The sequence below is a fragment of the Sorex fumeus genome, unplaced genomic scaffold (assembly GCF_029834395.1).
Source record: "Sorex fumeus unplaced genomic scaffold, SorFum_2.1 ptg000065l, whole genome shotgun sequence".
NCBI classification, from domain to species: Eukaryota; Metazoa; Chordata; class Mammalia; order Eulipotyphla; family Soricidae; genus Sorex; species Sorex fumeus.
The window spans coordinates 4,515,143-4,536,126 of NW_026606122.1; the positions used below are offsets into that span (position 1 = coordinate 4,515,143).

The 20,984-nt window shown below is 51.3% G+C and overlaps 2 protein-coding genes across 3 annotated transcripts in view; both read left to right on the plus strand.

Annotated features, from left to right (window-relative positions):
- The window catches only part of GRIPAP1 (GRIP1 associated protein 1), a 32,153-nt gene extending 28,184 nt beyond the window's left edge, over positions 1 to 3,969 (plus strand). For both annotated transcript variants that reach the window (XM_056128669.1, XM_056128670.1), the window contains 4 exons: positions 1,803 to 1,925; positions 2,053 to 2,146; positions 2,723 to 2,877; positions 3,580 to 3,969. In XM_056128669.1, coding sequence (XP_055984644.1) covers positions 1,803 to 1,925; positions 2,053 to 2,146; positions 2,723 to 2,877; positions 3,580 to 3,672 — 465 coding nt within the window. In that variant the 3' untranslated portion in view covers positions 3,673 to 3,969. The remainder of the gene's footprint in view (positions 1 to 1,802; positions 1,926 to 2,052; positions 2,147 to 2,722; positions 2,878 to 3,579) is intronic.
- A 1,933-nt stretch (positions 3,970 to 5,902) lies between these two features.
- On the plus strand, positions 5,903 to 18,294 carry KCND1 (potassium voltage-gated channel subfamily D member 1). Its single transcript, XM_056128671.1, has 7 exons — positions 5,903 to 6,017; positions 7,347 to 8,595; positions 11,550 to 11,712; positions 11,806 to 11,889; positions 11,979 to 12,077; positions 13,432 to 13,682; positions 16,988 to 18,294. The coding sequence occupies exons 2-7, from the start codon at positions 7,475 to 7,477 to the stop codon at positions 17,211 to 17,213; spliced, it is 1,944 nt and encodes a 647-aa protein (XP_055984646.1). The 5' UTR covers positions 5,903 to 6,017; positions 7,347 to 7,474; the 3' UTR covers positions 17,214 to 18,294.
- Positions 18,295 to 20,984: the final 2,690 nt, after the last annotated feature.

The following is a 20,984-nucleotide window of genomic DNA, read 5'->3' on the forward strand; positions in this document are numbered from 1 at the left end:
CTATCTCTGATCCCCTATCAGCTTCCCCCTCTCACCAGACCACCATCAGTGATCCCTGCGTATGGGCCAGGAGTAAGACTTGAGCACAGCTCAGTGTGACCAGACACAAACAGAGTTAAAACTAGCCTTGATTACTGGTTTTGTGAAAACTGGTGTTCAACTTTTGTACACGTGTGGCATCTAGTTGTTTTATAGCCCTTTGGTCTTGGGTCTAATGTAGTCCCTTTTTTCCTAATATCTATAGAAGAGATCAGCCTAGATGACCTGCAAAAAATGTCCCCTTGTTTGTTTTTGACTCACCTTTTGGATTTTCCTGCTGCATTCCTAGTGGTTTTATTTGGCTTGCTCTTCTCTCAGTTTTCCTGTCAACTGGAAATTAAATCTCTGTTTTATTTTTATTTTATTTTATTTTTTACTTGGTTTTCTTTTCTCTTTGGGGGCAGCTGTTTCTTGGCAGTGCTTAGGCACTACTCCAAGCTCAATCCTTGGGGGTTGATCCTGGTAGTGTGGGAAGACTATACAGTGTCAGGGATCAAAGCTAGGACTCCCGCATGCATCTCATGCACTACAATCTCTGGAGTCGCCAGCCCTCTATTTTTTTTGCAGGGGATATTGTGGGGACGGTTTCCCAGGTGGTGCTCAGGAGAACCAGGGACCTCCCCCTCCTGGCCATTCCTAGCCAATTGAGGGCCCAAGGACACAGTGCAGCTTAGACCCTTCAGTGCCAGGGAAAACCAAGGGCCACTCTAGCAGTGCACAGGGCTTTCAGGGTCAAACTCAGTAGTACTCCAATGCTGGAGCAATGCTGGTTGACCATGGGGAACCAGGAATCAACCCAGGGTCAGGTACATGCAAGACCCATGATTTCATCCTACTGGCACTCTGGCCCATCTCATATTTCCAGTGTTCCTTTTCCATTTCATTTATTTTTCATTGTTTCATTATCGGAAGTTTATTTTTAATTTTTAATTTTTGTGGCTTTGCGGCCACACTTGACAGTGCTCAAGTTTTACTCCTGGCTCTGTGCTCAGGAATCATTCCTGGCAGGCTTTGTAGGAGCATATGGGGTACCGGGGATCAAACCCAGGTCAGCCAGTATAAGGCAAGTAGCTTCCCTGCTGTGCTGTCTCTCCAGCTCCTCATTATCAAAAGTTTAGATTTCATTTTTACAGACTCTCCCTTCCTTCTCTCAGTTAGATATGATAATGTTAGACTTCCTATCTCCCTTCTTTTTTTACTTTTTATTAGTGAAACACCATGAGGTTCAGTTGTAGACTTACAAATTTTTGTGCTTGGGTTTCAGTTATACAATGATCGAGTACCCATCCCTCCACCAGTGCCCATTCTCCACCATCAATGATCCACCATCCATTCTCCCACCCTCCCATTCCCCCCATCCCACCCCGCTTCTGTGGCAGGGCATTCCTTTTTGTTCTCTCTCTCCTTTTGGGTGTTGTGGTTTGCAAAAGAGGCATTGCCTGTCTCCATTCTTTTTTCCTGGATTTTTGGGCCACACTTGGCTGTACTCAGGGCTTAATCTTGCTCAGGGATCACTCCTGGTGAGACCCAGAGGACCATATGTGGTGCTGGGGAATCGAACCCTGGACAGTCCTGTGTAAGTCCTGTCCACTGGACTATTACTCCCTACCTCCATCACCCTTCTTTCGGAATAGGGAGGAACAAGTCCTAGACTTATCTCTAGTCTCAATTTCATAGCCCCATCCTCAATCTGTTTCTGCTTCTCAGCCACTGACTCCAGTGGGTTTTTTTAAGGGTGCTAACTTCCAATCCCCCCCCTGCAGTCCTTATCCAGCAGCCCACAGGCCCAGCCGCCTCGACCTGCCGAACTCTCCGATGAGGAAGTAGCTGAGCTCTTCCAGCGCCTAGCAGAGACGCAGCAGGAGAAATGGATGCTGGAGGAGAAGGTGCGGGGTCACTGCTGGTTCCCTCTGTGAATATTCTTGCCTGGGACAGAGTAGTGCACAAAGGGAGTCTCCTGGGCTTTGCCTTTGTGCCATGGACAGATCTGAGGGGAACTGGCTTGCTTCACAGGTGAAGCATCTGGAGGTAAGCAGTGCCTCCATGGCAGAGGACCTGTGTCGGAAAAGCGCCATCATTGAGACCTATGTCATGGACAGCCGGATCGGTCAGTGACCCCTCCTTCCAGTCTGTCCTGCGCTGCAGCTCCAGCACGGCAGGGCCCGTGTCCCTTTATCTCTCCCTACCCCCTCTCTTGTTTCAGCTCCTCCCTGCTCTGAGTCTCTGTCATCTTCCCCCATGCCATCGTCCAGTGTCCCTCTCTGCTCTTCCCTTTCTCCATCCTTGTTCCTGTGGGGCACCTTTCAGCACCTCTGCCCAAATTCTTGTGTCCCTTATCCCACAGTTGACCTCTGTTTTCTGGATGCCTGCCTCCTTCTCCTTGGGGTTCCTTATCTGTTCTTCTCCCTTCCCTATCCCTCTCCTCCCCTTTCCTCACTCTTTCCTGTCCCATTTTGGGCTTGCTTCACTGCCTTCCCTGCTTGTTCTGCCTTTATGAAGGCTAGCGAATGAGTTCTCAGGGCTGGAAATGGCGGGGCTTTCTCAGGCAGAAATATCTGGCCCCTACACCCAGGCCTTCAACCTTGCCTCTCTGACTCCATCTTCCTCGTTGCAATCTCTTCGTCTTGTACCGTTTCTCCTCTGGCTCTGCCGAGGAGGTGGTTCTTAGGCTGGACCCTTGCAGATGTCTCCGTGGCTGCCGGCCACACCGACCGCAGCGGACTGGGCAGTGTCCTGAGAGACCTCGTGAAACCTGGCGACGAGAACCTCCGGGAGATGAACAAGAAGCTCCAGAACATGTTGGAGGAGCAGCTCACCAAGAATATGCACTTGCACAAGGCAAGTGTGGCGACTCAGCCTACCTCTCTGGCCATCCAGAGCCCTGGCTACCTGACTGCACAGCACCTGGGCCACCTGTCAGTTTTCTGTCCCCAAACCCTCCTTCCTCCTCCAGCCAATGTGCCCATGATCAGTTCAGTCTTCAACTCTTTCCCTTGTCCTTGCCTCCATCTGCCAGCATCTCCCACACATCCAGTTATCTTCCATCTACCCGTGTCTTGCCCCCCCCCCCATTTTTCCAATGTGGCCAGTTCCCCTCAGATCTGTCCACTCATGGGTCTCCCCTCTCTGACCTACCACCCAGGGATCTGTCTGTGTACGTGTCTTCCATCTACCCAGGTATATCTACCATGCCCCCCACATGTCCACCCACATGTCTACTTTCCTCATCCTGCCAGCCACATATTTCTCTCATCTTGGGGAGTCAGTAAGGATGTAGACCCAGCCCCTGCCCCCCAGAAGCAAGCTGAGTAGTAAAGGAGGGGGGGAGAGTTGGGGTTTGCCTCACCTGGTCCACTACCCCACCTTGCCCGTGTCAGGCTCTGATCCCTTTCCTGAGCTTAGCCTACACTAGGACTCTGGGAGATTCTCCCCATCCCTTCTCTTCCTAGACAGGTCAGAGCTGGGCATTGACAAGTGGGCTGAGTGTCTATGCCACCCTGATCTGCTTCTCTGATCCCTGACTATTCCTTTATTTCTTAGGACATAGAAGTTCTGTCCCAGGAAATTGTGCGACTCAGCAAGGAGTGTGTGGGGTCTCCGGACCCAGATCTAGACTCGGGAGAAGCCAACTGAAGACCTCCAGGATGCTCCAACCTCGTCCCTAAAACACCATTCCCTTGGGCAGTGATGGGGGCGCGGGGGACAGCGCCTCCATCACAGAGGTCAGGAGACTGGACATTAAAGGGTTGGAGGTCTGATGGCTGGTGATAGTGACCCTGTCTTTGGGCAAAGGCCCCTTGGGGAAGGAGAACCCCAGGCAGGTATTTCTCCTCCTCCTCAGCCCTGGCTCTGTAGGGCTTCGGCTTTCATCACTGCATGAGTCCTCCTCCCAGAGACCAACTTTCAATTTTATTTTTATTTTGTAATTTATGTCTGGAAGTCTGGCCACTCTGCATTTGAGTCTATGGCTATTGGGTGGGATGCTTTACACAGTCCGTATTCTAGCATTGTGCGCGTGCGCGCACACGTGTGTGTGTGTGTGTGTGTGTGTGTGTGTAAGGCTCTAGCCAAAATAGCATCTGGCCAGTTGGGCCCACCCTCCTCTGACTGACTTTGTTCATTCTTTCCAGCCAGTGTGGGTGCTGGGTGGGAGGAGAGGTGACACCAGTGGAACCAGAACTCTCTGGCATGAGAATGGGCTTTGGATGCAACTTGAGTCTGTCTCTCTCTTTCTACACACACACACACACACACACACACACACGTACACGTACACTTGCACACGCGCTCACACAAGCACAAGCATGCACAAATGCGTGCACACACACACCCTGTCCAGTCACTCAGCCTGTGCCCAGTTGCTATGGCCTAGCCACTCAAATGAGCAGAGCACATCTATCAGCAGATAATGTGTGCAGGTGGATGCAGTGGGATGTGGGTGTGGACAACTGGATGGATGGGAGGATGGATACTGATGGCTAAATAGTTGGAAGATGGCACAGATGGATACCTATGATGAGTAAGTTGGGCAATGGAGGGAGGGGGCCATTGGATGAATTAAGAATAGCTGAATTTGTAGGGAGTTATGGGCAGATGGATGGATGGGGGAATGCATAAAGGCATGGGCTTGCTGATAGTGAAAGGGAGGAGTAAAGGAGATGGAATGATGGTTGGAGACTGCCTGCGTGGTTAGGTTGCTGAGTGGCCGTGTGGATGGAGAAAATCTACTATGATAGATGAGCAGGTGGGTGGATGAATGACTAAGTGGGGACAGATGGGTGGGGAGAGGGATTGGATAGACTATTTGGGTGGATGGGGTGTGGTGGGTGGGGAGAGGGATGGAAATGGAAAAATCAGGCTTAGCAAATGGGGCTGAAAGCAGTGGGCACATTGATGGAAACACTAAAACTGACCCTGCGTTCACGTACCCCCATTACCACAGACCTTTAATAAAGATGAGGCTGCCTCTGTGTCCCGTGCAGCCACGCCTTCCCAGCACCCTTCTCTGAGGCTCTGAGTGGTCCTCACAAATGTGGGGGCGGGGGACGCCTCCATCTGGTGCCCCGGGAAACCGTCCAGTCTACCAACTGAAGAACAGTGATTCCATGCAAAGGTGGGCTTGAGATCCACCCCTGCTGGAGGCGCTGCACACCCTGTGTTCCTGCTACTCTGGATCTGGATGCAGGGTTGGGGGTGTGGCCGGTGTGTTGTGAAGCTACCTGATATGGACAGAAGAGGGAGCCCGGCTTCCCTGAGCCGGGCCTGCCTGATGTGGGGGTGGGATCCTGACTGACTCCTGCGGCACACCCCTTACCCCTAATTGCACAGCCCCAGAGCCCCAGCCCTGGGTTCTAGTCCTGCAGCATCAAGTCTGGGCCAGGGCTGGTGTCTAAGCCACGCCCTTCCTGGGGCGCAGGGGGCGGGATCTGGCCACCTAAAAACGCCGCCTCAATGGCACCCCCATTTAGACCCCTTCCCATCCCCGGTATGGCAGCTCTACTCCATCTCCAGCTGGTGGTGGGGAGCGGGGAGGGGCCCCAACAGCTGCATCATCCGTGTGGCACTGGCTCTGGGGCTATTACTGGGGCCATTAACAGACGCCTCCCCATCGATCGGGCTCTGCTAAGTGCTGCTGATTCAGACGGGTGGCGGTGGGGGCCCCTGAGGGAGGAGTCCAGGAAGGAGGTGGGGGAGAACTGGCAAGACTCCCTGCCACCCCCATTTTCCAGATGACGCGACTGAGGCCCAACCAGCTTTGGAGGAGGCGGAGTTTCCCCAGGGTCCCTCGGGCTGCCCTAGGGGAGGGGGCTCCCGGACGCCCGAGGCCCCTCCCTGCCTCTCTCGCTCGCTCCCGGCAAGCTCAGAGGGGCGGGGAGAGAGCCAGAGGAGGCGGCGAACTCCGGCGGCGCTGCAGAGGGGGGTAGGAGCTCCGGGGTTTGGTACCCCCGGCTCCACCGCTGCGGCAGCAGGGGACACAGGTGAGGACAGCCCCAAGAGGAGGGGGAGGGAGTCCCCGACGGGGCTGTCCGGGGCCTTTCCCTGTCCAGACCCTATGCCCTAGCCCGTCCTGGGACAGTTCCCAGGGGTTCTGCTGGACCTTTTCCTTCCAAAACCTCCTTCCCGAGACCCAGCCCCTGCCCGCCTTGCCTGTGCTGCCTCTTCTCTCCTGGGTCTGCTCGTGCTCGCTTTTCTTCCTCCTGCTCCTGCGCTGCTGGGGGCTGCTACTGCCGCTGTCCCGCGGACACCACCAAGCCCCCTGGGTGTGGTTCTCCGGCAGCCTCCAGTGGTGGGACTCATCCCAGCTTCCGTGGGCAGCGTCGGGGGAGGGGGGGCAGCTGGCCCCTCCCTTGAGACACACCCAACTCCTTTGTAACTCTCCAATGCCCCCCCAACCCATCTTGGGGGCACCCTTCCTCCTCAGTCTTTAAAGACTGAAAAAATTCCTCTGGGTGCCCCGGGGAACTTCCTTGGAATGGGGTCCCAGACCCCTGGGATCTCCCTAGGCTCCTGTCCTCTATCCTGAAACACACACACGCGCGCGAGCGCGCGCACACACACATACACACACAAACACACACACACACACACACACACACACACAGCCTTCTCTGAAAAAATATGCCAGTGCTACTGTGCCCCTTCAGAGACTCCACTGTCTTCTCCGGGCCCACTAGAGGGCCCACCTCTCCTTCCTGGCTCAGAACTCCTGCCAGTGTAGACACCTCCCTCCAGGCTATTCTTGGCAGCTGTAGGCACTGACAAGACACCTTGCAGCTGCCTCCTGGCCTCAGAGCCACCTCTCTGGATACACCACCTCCTTTTCTAGATGCAGGAGTAGGGGCTTATCCCCAGGAATCTCTTGAGGGTGGGGACAGCGAGGGAAGCAGTGGTGTCATCATTCCTCCTCTTGGTCCACCCCAGATACTCTGCACATTTGGCCCTAATTCTATCCCCTCTGGATGTCCTATTTTCCTCTCTAGAACCCTAGACAGATCCCAGACCAATTTTCTTGCCCTCAGAAATCTTGAAAGTGTGCAAATAGCTCAGTTTCTTGGATTCCTGAACCTTCCCGTCCAGACATCTCTCTGGTACCTGGTGGTCATTCTAGAATCATCTCTGCCCACCCTTTCTAGGATCATTCCAGCCTCCCCGAGATGTCCCCTTTCCCTACTCTTCCTGTCCCTTAGCTCTTTTAGAGCACCTTAAGAAGTCTCCTGGGTCCCAGTCCCCAAACCCTCTAAATGCCCCCTCCCACCTCCGTACCTGTATATCTAGTTCCTCCTCCTGGTTCCTCTCAGCTTCTCTAGACAACCAGTTTCCTTGTTCGAGCGGCCCAGGGCCTCTCCAAGTTCCCACCATTCTGGAAACAGCCACAGTCTTCTAAACTGCCACGCCCCCACGCGGTGCTGGGGACCCGACCCGGCTGGCTGGAGGGATGGCGGCAGGCGTCGCCACGTGGCTGCCGTTTGCGCGGGCTGCTGCGGTGGGCTGGCTGCCCCTGGCCCAGCAGCCCCTGCCCCCAGCCCCGGGGGTGAAGGCGTCCCGCGGGGATGAGGTTCTGGTGGTGAATGTCAGCGGCCGGCGCTTTGAGACTTGGAAGAACACCCTGGACCGCTACCCGGACACACTGCTGGGCAGCTCTGAGAAGGAATTCTTCTACGATGCCGATTTGGGCGAGTATTTCTTTGACCGGGACCCCGATATGTTCCGCCACGTCCTCAATTTTTACCGCACAGGCCGCCTACACTGCCCGCGGCAGGAGTGCATCCAGGCCTTCGACGAAGAGCTGGCTTTCTACGGCCTGGTGCCCGAGCTCATCGGCGACTGCTGTCTGGAGGAGTACCGGGATCGCAAGAAGGAGAACGCCGAACGCCTGGCAGAGGACGAGGAGGCCGAGCAGGCCAGCGACGGGCCTGCGCTGCCTGCGGGCAGCTCCCTGCGCCAGCGGCTCTGGCGGGCCTTTGAGAACCCACACACGAGCACAGCGGCCCTGGTCTTCTACTATGTGACTGGCTTCTTCATCGCAGTGTCTGTCATCGCCAATGTGGTGGAGACCATTCCGTGCCGAGGCCCCACACCGCTGCCCCCCAGGGAGCAGCCCTGTGGAGATCGCTTTCCCTTGGCCTTTTTCTGCATGGACACGGCTTGTGTGCTCATATTCACGGGCGAGTACCTACTACGGCTCTTTGCCGCCCCAAGCCGTTGCCGCTTCCTGCGGAGCGTCATGAGCCTAATCGATGTGGTCGCCATCTTACCCTACTACATTGGCCTCTTCGTGCCCAAGAAAGAAGATGTCTCAGGTGCCTTCGTCACCCTGCGTGTGTTCCGGGTGTTCCGCATCTTCAAGTTCTCCAGGCACTCACAGGGCTTGCGGATCCTGGGCTACACACTCAAGAGCTGTGCCTCTGAGCTGGGCTTTCTCCTCTTTTCCCTTACCATGGCCATCATCATCTTTGCCACCGTTATGTTTTACGCAGAGAAGGGCACAACCAAGACCAACTTCACTAGCATCCCTGCCGCCTTCTGGTATACCATAGTGACCATGACCACCCTTGGGTGAGTGTGGAGCCTGTGTTGGGGGCTGCCTGAGCACCTCTTTTTTAAATGCAGGTCAGGGAAATGACCTCTTTCTTTCAACTTGAGCTGCAGTGAGGGGTCAGAGTATAACTTAGTGACAGGGCTTAGGCCTTGCAAGTATGAGGCCCTGGCTTTGATTCTTGAATATCAAGAGACCAGGGACCAAGTATAGGAGGTAGGAACTCGCCTTGCATGGCACCAATCTAAGTTCCAAGCTCCACCAGAAGTGATCCCTGAGTGTAGAGCTGGGAGTAAGCCCTGAGCACAACTGAGTGGGACCCCAAAACAAGGCAAAATTAAAAACACTAAAATACCTAAACAAATGGAACAATTGGACTAGTCTCCAGATCCCTTTCAGGTGTCACAATGCCTTGGTTTTCTAGGTCTGAAGACTTTGGTTCAAGATTGACTTTTGATTGACTTTGTCTTCTATGGGGCCGTATTCTGCTCTCTAATATGACCATCAGTGATGTCTTCATCCTCTAGAGGGGGGTTTGATGACTTTATGAAAGTTCTCTAAATGTTTCTGGTGCAGAATAAATAGGTACTGATGGGGTCCTGAGTGATAGTACAATGGGTAGGGCATATGGGCCCCTGAGTACCAACAGGAGTGATTCTTAAGCACAGAGCCAGGAGTAAACCCTGAGCAGCTCTGGGTGTGACCCCAAAAACAAAAGAATAAAAAGGCATCGACTTTCTATCACCTCTTTCACTATCTTGAGGACCCATTCCCCCTAACCTTCTAAAATTATCTGCCGTGGGGTCACCTCTGTGGTTTTGTGATTCCTTTGTAAATCACTCCTGTGGTTTTATGATTTCTTGATGTTCCCCAGCACAAGATATTTTCAGCCTTTAAAAAAATTGCCAATTCTGAAGAAGAAAGACATGATTGGAGTAAAAGCATCAAATAGAATCATTAAACTCATACTTTGTTTCTGGGATATAGTTGGCAGTGCTTGGGGACCCAAGCACAGTGCATGGGCGCCCAAGTCTGAACCTGGCCTCCCACATGCCATGAGCGTGTGCTCCAGGCTTAAATCAAAACTGTTGTTAAAGACATTATCTTGGGGAAGTACAGTGTTCCTTTTTCAAATTCTAATCCTTGATATTAGACACATAGTTGCTGCCTAATATCTGTTGAATGAATGAGCTGGGCTTGGGCAGTCCTTTAACAGAGGTAGAGAATTAACTTGAAGTTTCCAGAGCCTAGAAACTAATTTGGTTTGGAGGTTTGCGATTGGATTGAGTCCTGAAAATGGGTTGTAACAAAATTAATATTTTGTTGGTTGATTTTGTTTGGGGGCACAACATATGGCAGTGGTTGGATCTTACTTCTTGGCTCTATGCTCTGAGATCACTCCTGGAGGTGCTCTGGTGACCTTAGGCGATGCCCAGGCTCAAAGTTGGGTAAGCTGTGTGCAAGACAAGAACCTTATCTGCTGTACTATCTCTCTGGCCCAGAGCTGCATGTTTTGAGTCTTTTTGCCTCGTTTAGTCCTCACCACAAGCCTGAAAGGGTGAGTGCCTTCTGCCCGTATCATTTTATTTGTTTTGGGGCCACATGCAGCAGTGCTCAGGGGTTACTCCTGGCTCTGTGCTCAAGGATAACTCCTGGTGGGCTCAGAGGGATCCCTGGGATGCCAGGGATCGAACTCTGGTCAACTGTGTGCAAGACAAGCACTCTACCCGCTCTATTATCTCTCCGACCCTGCTGCCCATATCTTGTAGTTCAAGACACAATCTGAGATGACGCAGCATAGAAATGGCCAAGTTAGAAAAACTTCTTTTTTATATTTTTGGAGCCACACCCGGCGATGTTCAGCAGTTAGTTCTGGCTCTATATTCAGAAATTACTCCTGGGAGTGCTTGGGGGACCACATGGGATGCTGGGGACTAAACCTGGGTTGGGCATGTGCAAGGCAACCAGTTTACCCACTGAACTATCTCTCTAGACCTATGGAGGAACTTTTTAATGAGTTCAAATAAAGGCAGAGGAGCCATCCTGGTAGATGGAAGAGCAGAGCCCAGCCTGAGTGTAGTTCTGAAGGCTGCGGTCAACAGAGTTGGTATTTCCGTGGAGTACAGGTCCTCTGATTTAAAAAAAAGTGGGCTGTGTGATCTTAATCAGTTATAGAACCTTGTGAGCTTTGGGAAGCTCCTGCTGTGAAAAAGTTGGTAAGAACTGCCCCTGCTGGGGCTGGAGCTATAGTACAGCTGGTAGGCCACGTGCCTTGCATGCGACTGACCTAGGTTCAATTCCCAATACCACATCTGGTCTCCCTGAAACCCCACCTGGAGTGATCCATGAGCTCAGAGCCAGGACTCTGAGCACCGCTGGTTTGGCCCAACCCCCACCCCTCAAAAAAAAAAAAACCCCTAAGATTACTTTTCCTTCATCTCTATGGAGGGGGGTGATCTGGAGAAAGGGAGTTTCAAGGCTCCCCTCCTGTCTTTTCATAAGAGTACAGCAGAAACAAGAAAGGGATCCTTTCTAAAGCACTTAAGACAGATGCAAGTTACATCAATAGAATGGTGCCCCTGAGACCCAGTGCTCCCTCAGTTGCCCAGTACTGGTGGGTCTTCTTCACCTGGAGGTTACATTCCCTGCCTAGGACTTCCTCCTTCTCCCCTATATTGCTTAGTAATAGATAACCAGCAGCCGCAGATGCTGGTATGCGGCTTGGATGCGGGCAGCAGATGGTAGGGGCTGAGGGCCAGTCTCATTTCTCATTTGATTACCACTGGTGGCTTGAGAGTTCAAAACCCATCCCATCCCCATTTTCCAGAGCACAAAACTGAGGCTCAGAGAGTTTGGGTTGTCGGCCAGGATTGCCAGATTTAGGTTTGGATGTGATGGAGGGTGAGGGACTAAGTGGTAGTGGGCATTTTTCTTGACCTTGTACCTTGTACCTTCCTCCTACCCACTGCGCCAGCTATGGAGATATGGTACCCAGCACCATTGCTGGCAAGATTTTTGGATCCATCTGCTCCCTCAGTGGTGTGCTGGTCATTGCCCTGCCTGTGCCAGTTATTGTATCCAACTTCAGCCGCATCTATCATCAGAACCAGCGTGCAGACAAGCGTCGAGCCCAGCAGGTAACCACATCTGCCTGCTGCATAGCTCCTCTTCCTCTCTGGCCAAGTGAACCACCTTTTCCTGCCTCACCCCTCTACCTCCTCTCTCCACAGAAGGTGCGCCTGGCAAGGATCCGCTTGGCAAAAAGTGGCACCACCAATGCCTTCCTGCAGTACAAGCAGAATAGGGGCCTTGAGGTAGGTAGAGGCCTGGACTGGGTTGTTGGGGGTGGTGCTGACTGGGAGCCTGAGGGGCTTAGCCCATTCCTCGGTTCCATCTCTTCCAGGGCAGTGGCAGCAGGGAGGAGCAGGCGCTGTGCTTCAGGAACCGTTCTGCCTTTGAGCAGCAACATCATCACTTGCTTCACTGTCTGGAGAAGACGACGGTGAGGACTAAGGAATAGGGGCGTGGAGAAGGGAAGGGGACCTCTCTGCTGCTGAACCTCCTCTGGAGAATGGGAGAGGGGAGTGCTCACTACTAGTTGTGAGCATTAGAGAGGGCTTCCTGCAAGAGATGGCCCTAGGTTGAAAGGTGGCAACTAACTGGGAACAACTTACTGGGGCTAGGGATGTGGTGCTCTGTGGCACAGGGCATACCCTAGGTCCAATCCCAGGCAAGGGACAGGGAGAGGGATAGGGAGAGACAGAGACAGAAAGAGAGAGATAGAGAGAGTCAGAGACAGAAAGGACAGAGGCAGAGAGTGAGAAACAGAGAAAGAGTGAGAAACCGAGAGATAGGGATAGAAAGACAGACAAAGGGGCCAGGAGAGATAGTACTGCAGCTAGGGCACTTGCTTTGCATGCAGCTGACTGGGTTCAATCCCCAGCAGTTTGTATGATTCCCCCAAGCCACACGAGGAATGATCCCTGCGTGCAGAGCCAGGAGTAAGTCCTGAGCACTGCCAAGACAGAGAGAGAGAGAGAGAGAGAGAGAGAGAGAGAGAGAGAGAGAGAGAGAGAGAAGAAAAAGAATTCTATTCAATCCCATGTCCTCCTTGAACACATATCTTGTTTGTTTCTATGTTTCTTTGCTTGTGGCTTTTGCCACTCTGGAGAAGCCCATGTTTTCTCTCTTGTTTTTTCTTGGGGGGCACACACACGATGGTGCTTGTAAGTTATTTTTGGCTCTGCACTCAAGAATTACTCCTGACAGTGCTTGGGGGACCATAGGGAGTGCCAGGGATCAAACTCAGGTTGGCTGAATGCAAGGCAAGCACCCTATCCCCTGTACTACCACTCTGGCCCCACTGTGTTCTCTCTTGAATGTGTACCTCCTCTCTTTCTCTCACCTCACAAAGGTAAAGGTAAGGCAAAACATATCTCTTAATAAGTTTCACTCAATAAAGGTTATTGTGCTTTATTAAAAAAGAGGGAGTGACATATAGAGACAGTGAGAAACTGATAGATGGGGGCAGCAAATACACAGACACACAGAGACAAAGACAGAGACAGAGAGGGGCTGGAGTGATAGCACAGCAGGTAGGGCGTTTGCCTTGCACACAGCCGACCCGGGTTTGATTCCCAGCATCCCATATGGTCCCCTGAGCACTTCCAGGAGTAATTCCTGAGTGAAGAGCCAGGAGTAACCCCTGTGCATTGCTGGGTGTGACCCAAAAAATTTTTTTTAAAATGACAGAGACAGAGAAACTTCCAGAAAGAAACAGCTTGAGCCAAGGCTTAGTTAGGGCTGGGCTCCACCACTCTACCACTGTTCTGACCTTGCCTCCCTTCCACCCACAGTGCCATGAGTTTGCCGATGAGCTAACCTATAGCGAGGCACTGGGCGCCATGTCACTGGGAGGCCGCACTAGCCGCAGCACCTCCGTGTCCTCGCAGGCCATAGGGCCTAGGAGCCTGCTTGCCTACTGCTGCCCCCGCAGAGCCAAGCGCCGTGCCATCCGCCTCGCCAACTCCACCGCCTCGGTCAGCCGTGGCAGCATGCAGGAGCTGGACACATTGGCAGGGCTGCAGAGAAGCCCTGTGCCTCAGAGGTGAGCCCCCCACCTTCCTGCTGGGCCTCTCCGGGGAAAGCTTGACCTTGGGTCTGGGATATCAGGACTCCAGGAGGTGCAAGACAAGCTCAGACCCAGAGCTGGAAAGAGAGGAGGACAGGGATAAGGTAGGCACTGACCTTGTCTGCAGCCAATCATGATTCAACTCCCAGAACCATATAGGGTCCCCTAAGCATCTCAGGGTGCAGCCCTACAGGTTTCCAAACCCGACTCAATGTGGCCCTGGAAATCCCCGAGTAACACCAAGGTAGCCCTAAAATTCCCCATACTATGGGACTGGAACAGCATTATATACTTGGGCACTTGCATTCAACCACAGACCCAGTTGGCTGAGAATCATAAGGACGGGTCCCCAGAACCTCTGAGCACCTCTTAGGAGTGCTACCACCCACTAATAAAAAGGCTGCAGGGATAGTTCAATGGACTGAGCACATACTGGTGCTTGGGTTCGATTTTAAGTACCTACAATCACAGAGTTGGGGATGGTTCCCAAGCATTGCTGGGTGTGGCCTCAAAACAGAAACAATGCCTCAAATCTCATACCGAAACTCCTTGATGTTGGGAGGTTGGGATTAGCTGAATTAGCTGAATTTTAAGTCCCCATTGTTCAATGACTGTTTTTGGTTTGGGGACCACACCTGGCAGTGCTCAGGGCTTACTTCTCAGTTTGTGCTCAGGAATTACTCCTAGTGGGACTCAGGATCTCTATGGATCAACTCAGGTTGACCACATGCAAGGCGGATGCACTACCTACTGTACTATTCTTCCAGCTCTTTCATTATTTCAGCGAACATTTATTGAGCACTTACTCAATAAATTTTCGATACAGCAGTGACCAGAAGAGACAGCGGAATTTTCTGACCTTTAGAACTTTCATTGTAGCCAGATGACACATTGAATAAACAAATTCAGATTATGTAGAGTGTTAAGAGCAAAGGAGGAAAAGAAATAAAGGATGTGGGACAGAGTGGAGAAAAGGGGGTGAAACTACAATTGTAATAGTGTGGTCAAGGAGGGCTTTGTTAAAGTAATATAGCAAAGCCCTGAAGGATACAAGGGAGTACATCTGGGGAGAGGAAGAACTTGCTGGAAAGTGCAAACAGCCTGTGCAAGGCTGGGAGGTGGGACTATCTGCCCAAGGAGTAGGGTGGGGGATAAACTGAGAAAGAGCCCAGAACCACATGAAATGGTTCTACACCACATGGAATGGCTACTGTAAGAATTTGGACATTCCAAAGGGTAACTGTGAAAGGTAATATTCCTGGGGATGGAGTGATAGTACAGAGTAGGGTGTTTACCTTGCATGCAGCTGGGCTGGCTTCAATCCCCAGCACCCCATATGGTTCTCTGAGCCCACCAGGAGTGATCCCTGAGTGCAGAGCCAGGAGTAAACACTGAGCACTTCCAGGTATGGCAAAAAAAGGTTAAAAAAAGAAAGGGAATATTACTTTGCCTATATCTGTCAGTCATTTTTGTATCCTTTATTAGCTCACCTTGACAATCCCGGAGGCAGGAAATATTGTCACCCCATGCTCCCTATGAGGTAAAAGAAAGATTTAGCGGGGGTAATGGGAGATCAATAGTATAGCTCAAGGGGCTGGAGTGAAAGTACAGAGGGTAGGGCATTTGCACAGCCTACCCGGTTCAATCTCTGGCATCCTATATTGTCCCCTGAGCACCACCAGGAGTAATTCCTGCATACAAAGCCAAGAGTTAGCCCATGGGCACCATGGGGTGTGACCCCAAAACACATAAAAAGAGCCCAGCCCTTTTTATGACTGCAGATTCTTCTCTCTTGTACCACTATAATTGAAGGTGCAGGGCAAGCATTTTGCACAGTGCCAGCCTGTGGTAGATGTTCAATAAGTTCCACGACAAGTGCTCAGGTGATATTTTTTGGGGGCACTGGAGCCTCTGCTGTCAGTGCTCAGTGAACCATGTAGTTCTGGGAATGAAACTGGGATTGGCCACAAGCAAGGAAAGAGTGTTACCTGCTATACTATCTCTCCAGCTCTCAGTGGGGGTGGGCCACACCTTGCTGAGTTCTGGGATTATTCCTGTTTCTGCTTAGGAGTGACTACTGGGCAGTACTCAGGAAACCATACATGGTGCCCAGGATTGAAACTGGGTAGGCCACCTGTACTATTTTGTACATTGTATTTTGTATTTTGTACATCTTACCCCTGTACTATTTTGTACTAATAGTACATTGTACCCCTGTACTATGTTGATGTCCCCCATGACTTTTTATGTAGAGGGACACTGTGATTTACAAAGCTTTTTTGTTTGTTTTTTTTTGTGGGGGGGCATACTCAAGCTATACTTAGAACTTACTCCTGGCTCCATGCTCAGGGATCACTCCTGGTGGTGCTCTGGGACCATATGGGTTGGCAGGGATAGAATCTAGGTTGACTGCATGCAAGGCAAATGCCCTTCTTGCTGTACTATTTTTCTTGTCCCTGTAAAGCTTTTAAGATCAGTTATAGGCATCCAGTGTTCCAACTGCAATCCCCCCACTAGTGTCAGCATCCCTTCATCAATGACCCCAGGTTCTCTCTGTGTCCCCACCCTATCTCCTTGGTTTAGGGCCACACCCCACTAAGGTCAGTGTTTATTGTGGGCTTTGTCTTCAGGGATCACTCCTGACAGTGCTTAGGGGACCATATGCAGTGCCGGGGTTCAAACCTCAGTTGGCCACATGTAAAGCAAATGCTCCACCTGCTGTACTATCTCTCCAACCTCCCTCTTATGGTTTTAATGTATATAATTAACCTTGACACCACTGAAATGCCCAAGATCCTATAGCAATGGCCTTATGCAATCGCCAGTCAGCCCCCTCTTCCCCACTTCACGCCTTCCACTTCTCCTTCCCATGACTTTTATTTTTGTTTTTTATTTTTGAAGGGGGTCCATATTCAGTGGTGCTTAGATTATAGGATTTCTTTTCATAGGTCATCTTGGTGGTTCTTGGGGGGAGATATGCAGTGCTAGGTACTCAAACCAGGGTTAGCTGCATGCAAGGCAAGCACCTTAACTCCTTTGCTATTTCTTGGTGCCCTGATGACATTAAAAATTATCTTCTACCTTCTGACTCTTTGGGGGGGGTGTTTCACACCGAGTGGTGTTCAGTGCTTATTCTTGGCTTTGTGCTCAGAGATCACTCCTGGCGGGCTCAGAGAACCATATGGGGTGCTGGGGAATGAACCTGGGTCTACTACATGCAAGGCAAGCACCCAAGCGTTGTTCTGTTGCTCCTGCCCTCACCTTCCCACTCTTATTCACAGCCGCTCAAGCCTCAATGCCAAGGCCCATGACAGCCTTGATCTAAACTGCGAGAGCCGGGACTTTGTGGCTGCTATCATCAGTATCCCAACGCCTCCTGCGAACACCCCAGAGGAGAGCCAGCCTTCCTCACCTGGAGCTGGAGGCAGGGCCAGGAACACCCTCAGGAACTCCAGCCTGGCTACTCCTTGCCTTCTACCTGAGACTGTCAAAATCTCTTCCCTGTGAGGGTCGAGCCCACCCACCCAGAGGACCCTCTCCATTCTGGAAGACTCCTTTCCAAAGCCATATTTTGGGGGAGGTCGAGAGGGGCAGGGTGAGGACCCCTTCTATCCCCCGCTGAGAACTATGCAATGGATTTTCATGGGAGGGGCCCATCTAGTGGGGAAGTCACCAGGTGAAGGAAACTTCTCCCAACCTCGTTTGCCTGGTACAGGCTCAAGGGCTGGGCTCCCTAAGTCGCCTGGCCTCCTGGCTTAGCAGATTGGCTCTGGCCCCTTACCCCTGGCTGGCCACCTGCATGCTCCTCCCTGTGGGCTGTGGAGGCTTAGGGGTCCAGAAAATTCACACCTCTGACCTGGTCTTTGGGAGAGATTCCCACCCCACACCTCCACCAGGTCCCACACTTTGTAGATTTCCAAAGCTTGGAATGCAACCCAAGGTTCCATGGGCTGTGACCTCAGCAGTGACGTGCCACCTCCGACCTTGACTGAGGGGTCAGGCTGCCTTTCCCAACACATACAAATAGCACAAACACCACTCCCTTCCTTGCTGATGGAAATGGGTCTCTGCCACCCCATCCTTTTGCTGGGCCCCCAGCAAACTCTAGCAATAGCAGCTGCTGCCATGACATTATGCAAAGCCTCTGCCAGTTTGCTGAAGCCTTTACATCTGCCCTAATCAGAGGCGCCATGTCTCACTCCTCTCTCCTCTCAGGTTTGCTTCTTTGCTGGGTTGGGCTGGAGTCTGGACTCACTGTGATAAGAACCTGGCAAGCCAGCATAAGCTGGACTGTGTTCGGAGATTGGGGCTGGTGACATGTTTTCAGGCAGGAGTTAAGAAGTATCAAGGGCTAAGGCCTGACTTGTTCTTGAACTTGGGGAGTTTGAGGAGTCAGGATGAACTTCTTGGCTACCACTTCCTCCCCCATCATCCTTCATCATCTTTCTTTTCTCTCTCTCTTGGGTCAACTTCCAGAGCTGTATGTCTGCCTCAGACTGAAATCTAGCATCATGTCAGGTTCTCTGTCCTTTGAACTGTCCCCCTGGAGCTGGTGGCTGACAAAGCTCAATTTCAATCATCAATAAAACCTGAGTGGAGAGATGAGGATGAGTCGCTCCTGCTTCTTTAGGTGTGGGGCATGGTTGGTTTGGGGGTCATGAAATATTGTTATTTACTTACTTTGGTTTGGGGGACACACTCACTTATGCTCAGGGATCAATCCTGGCAGGGCTTGGGGCAACAATATGTGGTGACAAGGATCGAACAGGGATCAGCTGGGAACAAAACAAGTGCTTTACCACTGTAGTATCTCTCCAGCCCTAGTAAGACTCTGATTTTAATTTCTTTCAGCTGTAGAATGACTGGAGAGGCGCAAGTACAGAAAGCAAATGGTTGGTGCTGGGTTCTGGGAACTAGGGATTGAAGAACAACAAAAGAGATTTTTTGAGGGTTCGAAGCAATAGTAGTGGGTAGGGCACTTGCTTTGCCTGTGGCCAATCTGGGTTTAATTCCCAATATTCCATATGGTCCCCAGAGAACTGCCAGGAGTAATTCCTCAGTGCAGAGCCAGGAGGTACCCCTGAGTATTATGGGTGTGGCCCCCAAAAATGTTTATATAAAGAATTGAATCTATAACCAGTGGGGCTGACTTAGAAGTCTTAAGATGTGCCCAATGGACATTATCTACTCTAATTCCTTCTCTTACTGATGGGAACAGATCCAGAACAGCGTTACACTTGGGTAAAGGAGACTTTATTTATCTTTGTTTGGGGTAATATCCAAACTCAGGGAATACTCTTGGCTCAGGGATCACTCCTGGTGGGAGCTTGGGGGACGCTATGTGGTGCCTGGGATCAAACCCAGCTCAGTTGCATGTAAGGCAAATGCTTTGCCAACTTTACTCTTTCCACCACCCCTTCATTATTTGTTTATTATCCTCCTTTTCCCTTCATGGCTGTTCTGATAACTGGGTGTTTCCTGTGGTGCTCACATACTTGGTCATGATTCTCATTGAGATGTCTTTAGTTTGTTTTTTCTTCTTTGGTTTTTGGGCCACACCAGTGCTCAGAGCTTACTTCTAAGCTTTGCACTCAGGGATCACTCCCGGTGGAGTGCTGCAGATCGAGCCTTGGTCAGCATCATGTAAGGCAAGTGCCCTACCTGCTGTACTATCTCTCAGGCCCTCATTGAAACATCACTGAGTTGTGGGTCCCCAGGCTTGCTCAGGTGAGTGCTCTCTGTTGAGGCACTGAAGTTATGGTTGTGTTACTCACTGAGGGGTTACTGCAGCATCCACACACCTGCTCCCTGGGGTGTGCACTTTCTTGCCACATGCTTACATCTTTTTAAGTTGAGGCACTTACTGGGGGTCATGCCCCTTTGTGTGATGCTTACTCACACCTGATTCTGGAAATCACTTGCAGCACTGGGGTCACAGACAATAGAACTTCCAGGACATCCCTTGGTGCATTTGGGACACTGGGAGTTGGAAATCTTGACCAGATGTTTCTAAGCCCTGTGCTAATCCTCCAGGCCCAGTTAGAGAAAACTGCAATTTAGGATTCCTGATAACAGCTTTGCACTGAACACTAACGAAACCATCTCTCAGTTTGGCAAAGTATCTTTCAGGGTAGATGTCCCCAACATTCTCCTCTGGGCTCCCAGGAACATGATTAATAATGTTGGGCTAGGCTCTGGCATCCTGATCAGACAGTCCTGGTATTGGGGTTGTTCTGTGTTCCAGTATCTGAAAGAACCTCATATCTTCTCCTAACTTAGGTTGCTAGTCTCCAAACTAGAGATAATCATTCATTCACCAATCAAGTGTTAACTGCATATTATTGAGATTTAAGGATAGGGAAAGCAGCCATTGGCTCCAATCTATAGAGCTGATTGTGGAAAGCAGACAATTAAGCATTTGAAAGAAATTATAATGTTTTAAAACAAAGATAGGGGGCTGGAGCGATAGCACAGCGAATAGGATGTTTGCCTTGCACGTGGCTGACCCGGGTTTGATTCCCAGCATCCCATATGGTCCCCTGAGCACTGCTAGGAGTAATTCCTGAGTGCAGAGCCAGGTGTGCATTGCTGGGTTTGACGCCCCCCCCCCCGAAAAAAAAACGAAGATAGGGATGAATTACAGAAGCATGTTGATGGCAGGAGAGCCTGTTGGCTGATACATAAAGAATGAGTTAGAGGAAAGCAGGAAAAAAATGACAAGATACAAAGATTTCAGGCTGAGGGAACAGCATGTCCAATCACCTCGTGGTGAGGGAGTGAGCTTGGGGCCTTCGGGGAACAGAAAGTAGTTCAGGACAGCTGTACAGGACTATGAGACTGCGCAGTGGGCCAGGAGCTAGAGCAGAACATTCACATATTCCAGCCCCCTTTGCAGAAAAAAAAACTCAGTGTAGCCCATCTTATCACAAAGTCTGCCTTTTTTTTACAACCTGAGGCTATGTCTATCCCCCCAAGACCATTCCTATGCCCCTCAGTGGGATGTATTGTTCACCTTGGGAAACACTGATGGGGCAGACTGGATCACAAAGTGTCTTTGATGTTATGAACTGGATTTGGGACTGCATCTTGGGGAGAAGGGGAGCCTTGGAAGGCTGAAAAATGGAGTCATCCAAAGATTTGTGTTGCAGAAGGCTCCTTCGGCTGTGAAAGTGGACTAGAGAGAAAGGCTATTGAGAGGAAGAGCAGTGATGGGACATTGACACTAGCCTGGGTAGTGGGCCTGGGATGGAAGTGTGGAGCAGATGGTGACAGGAAGAG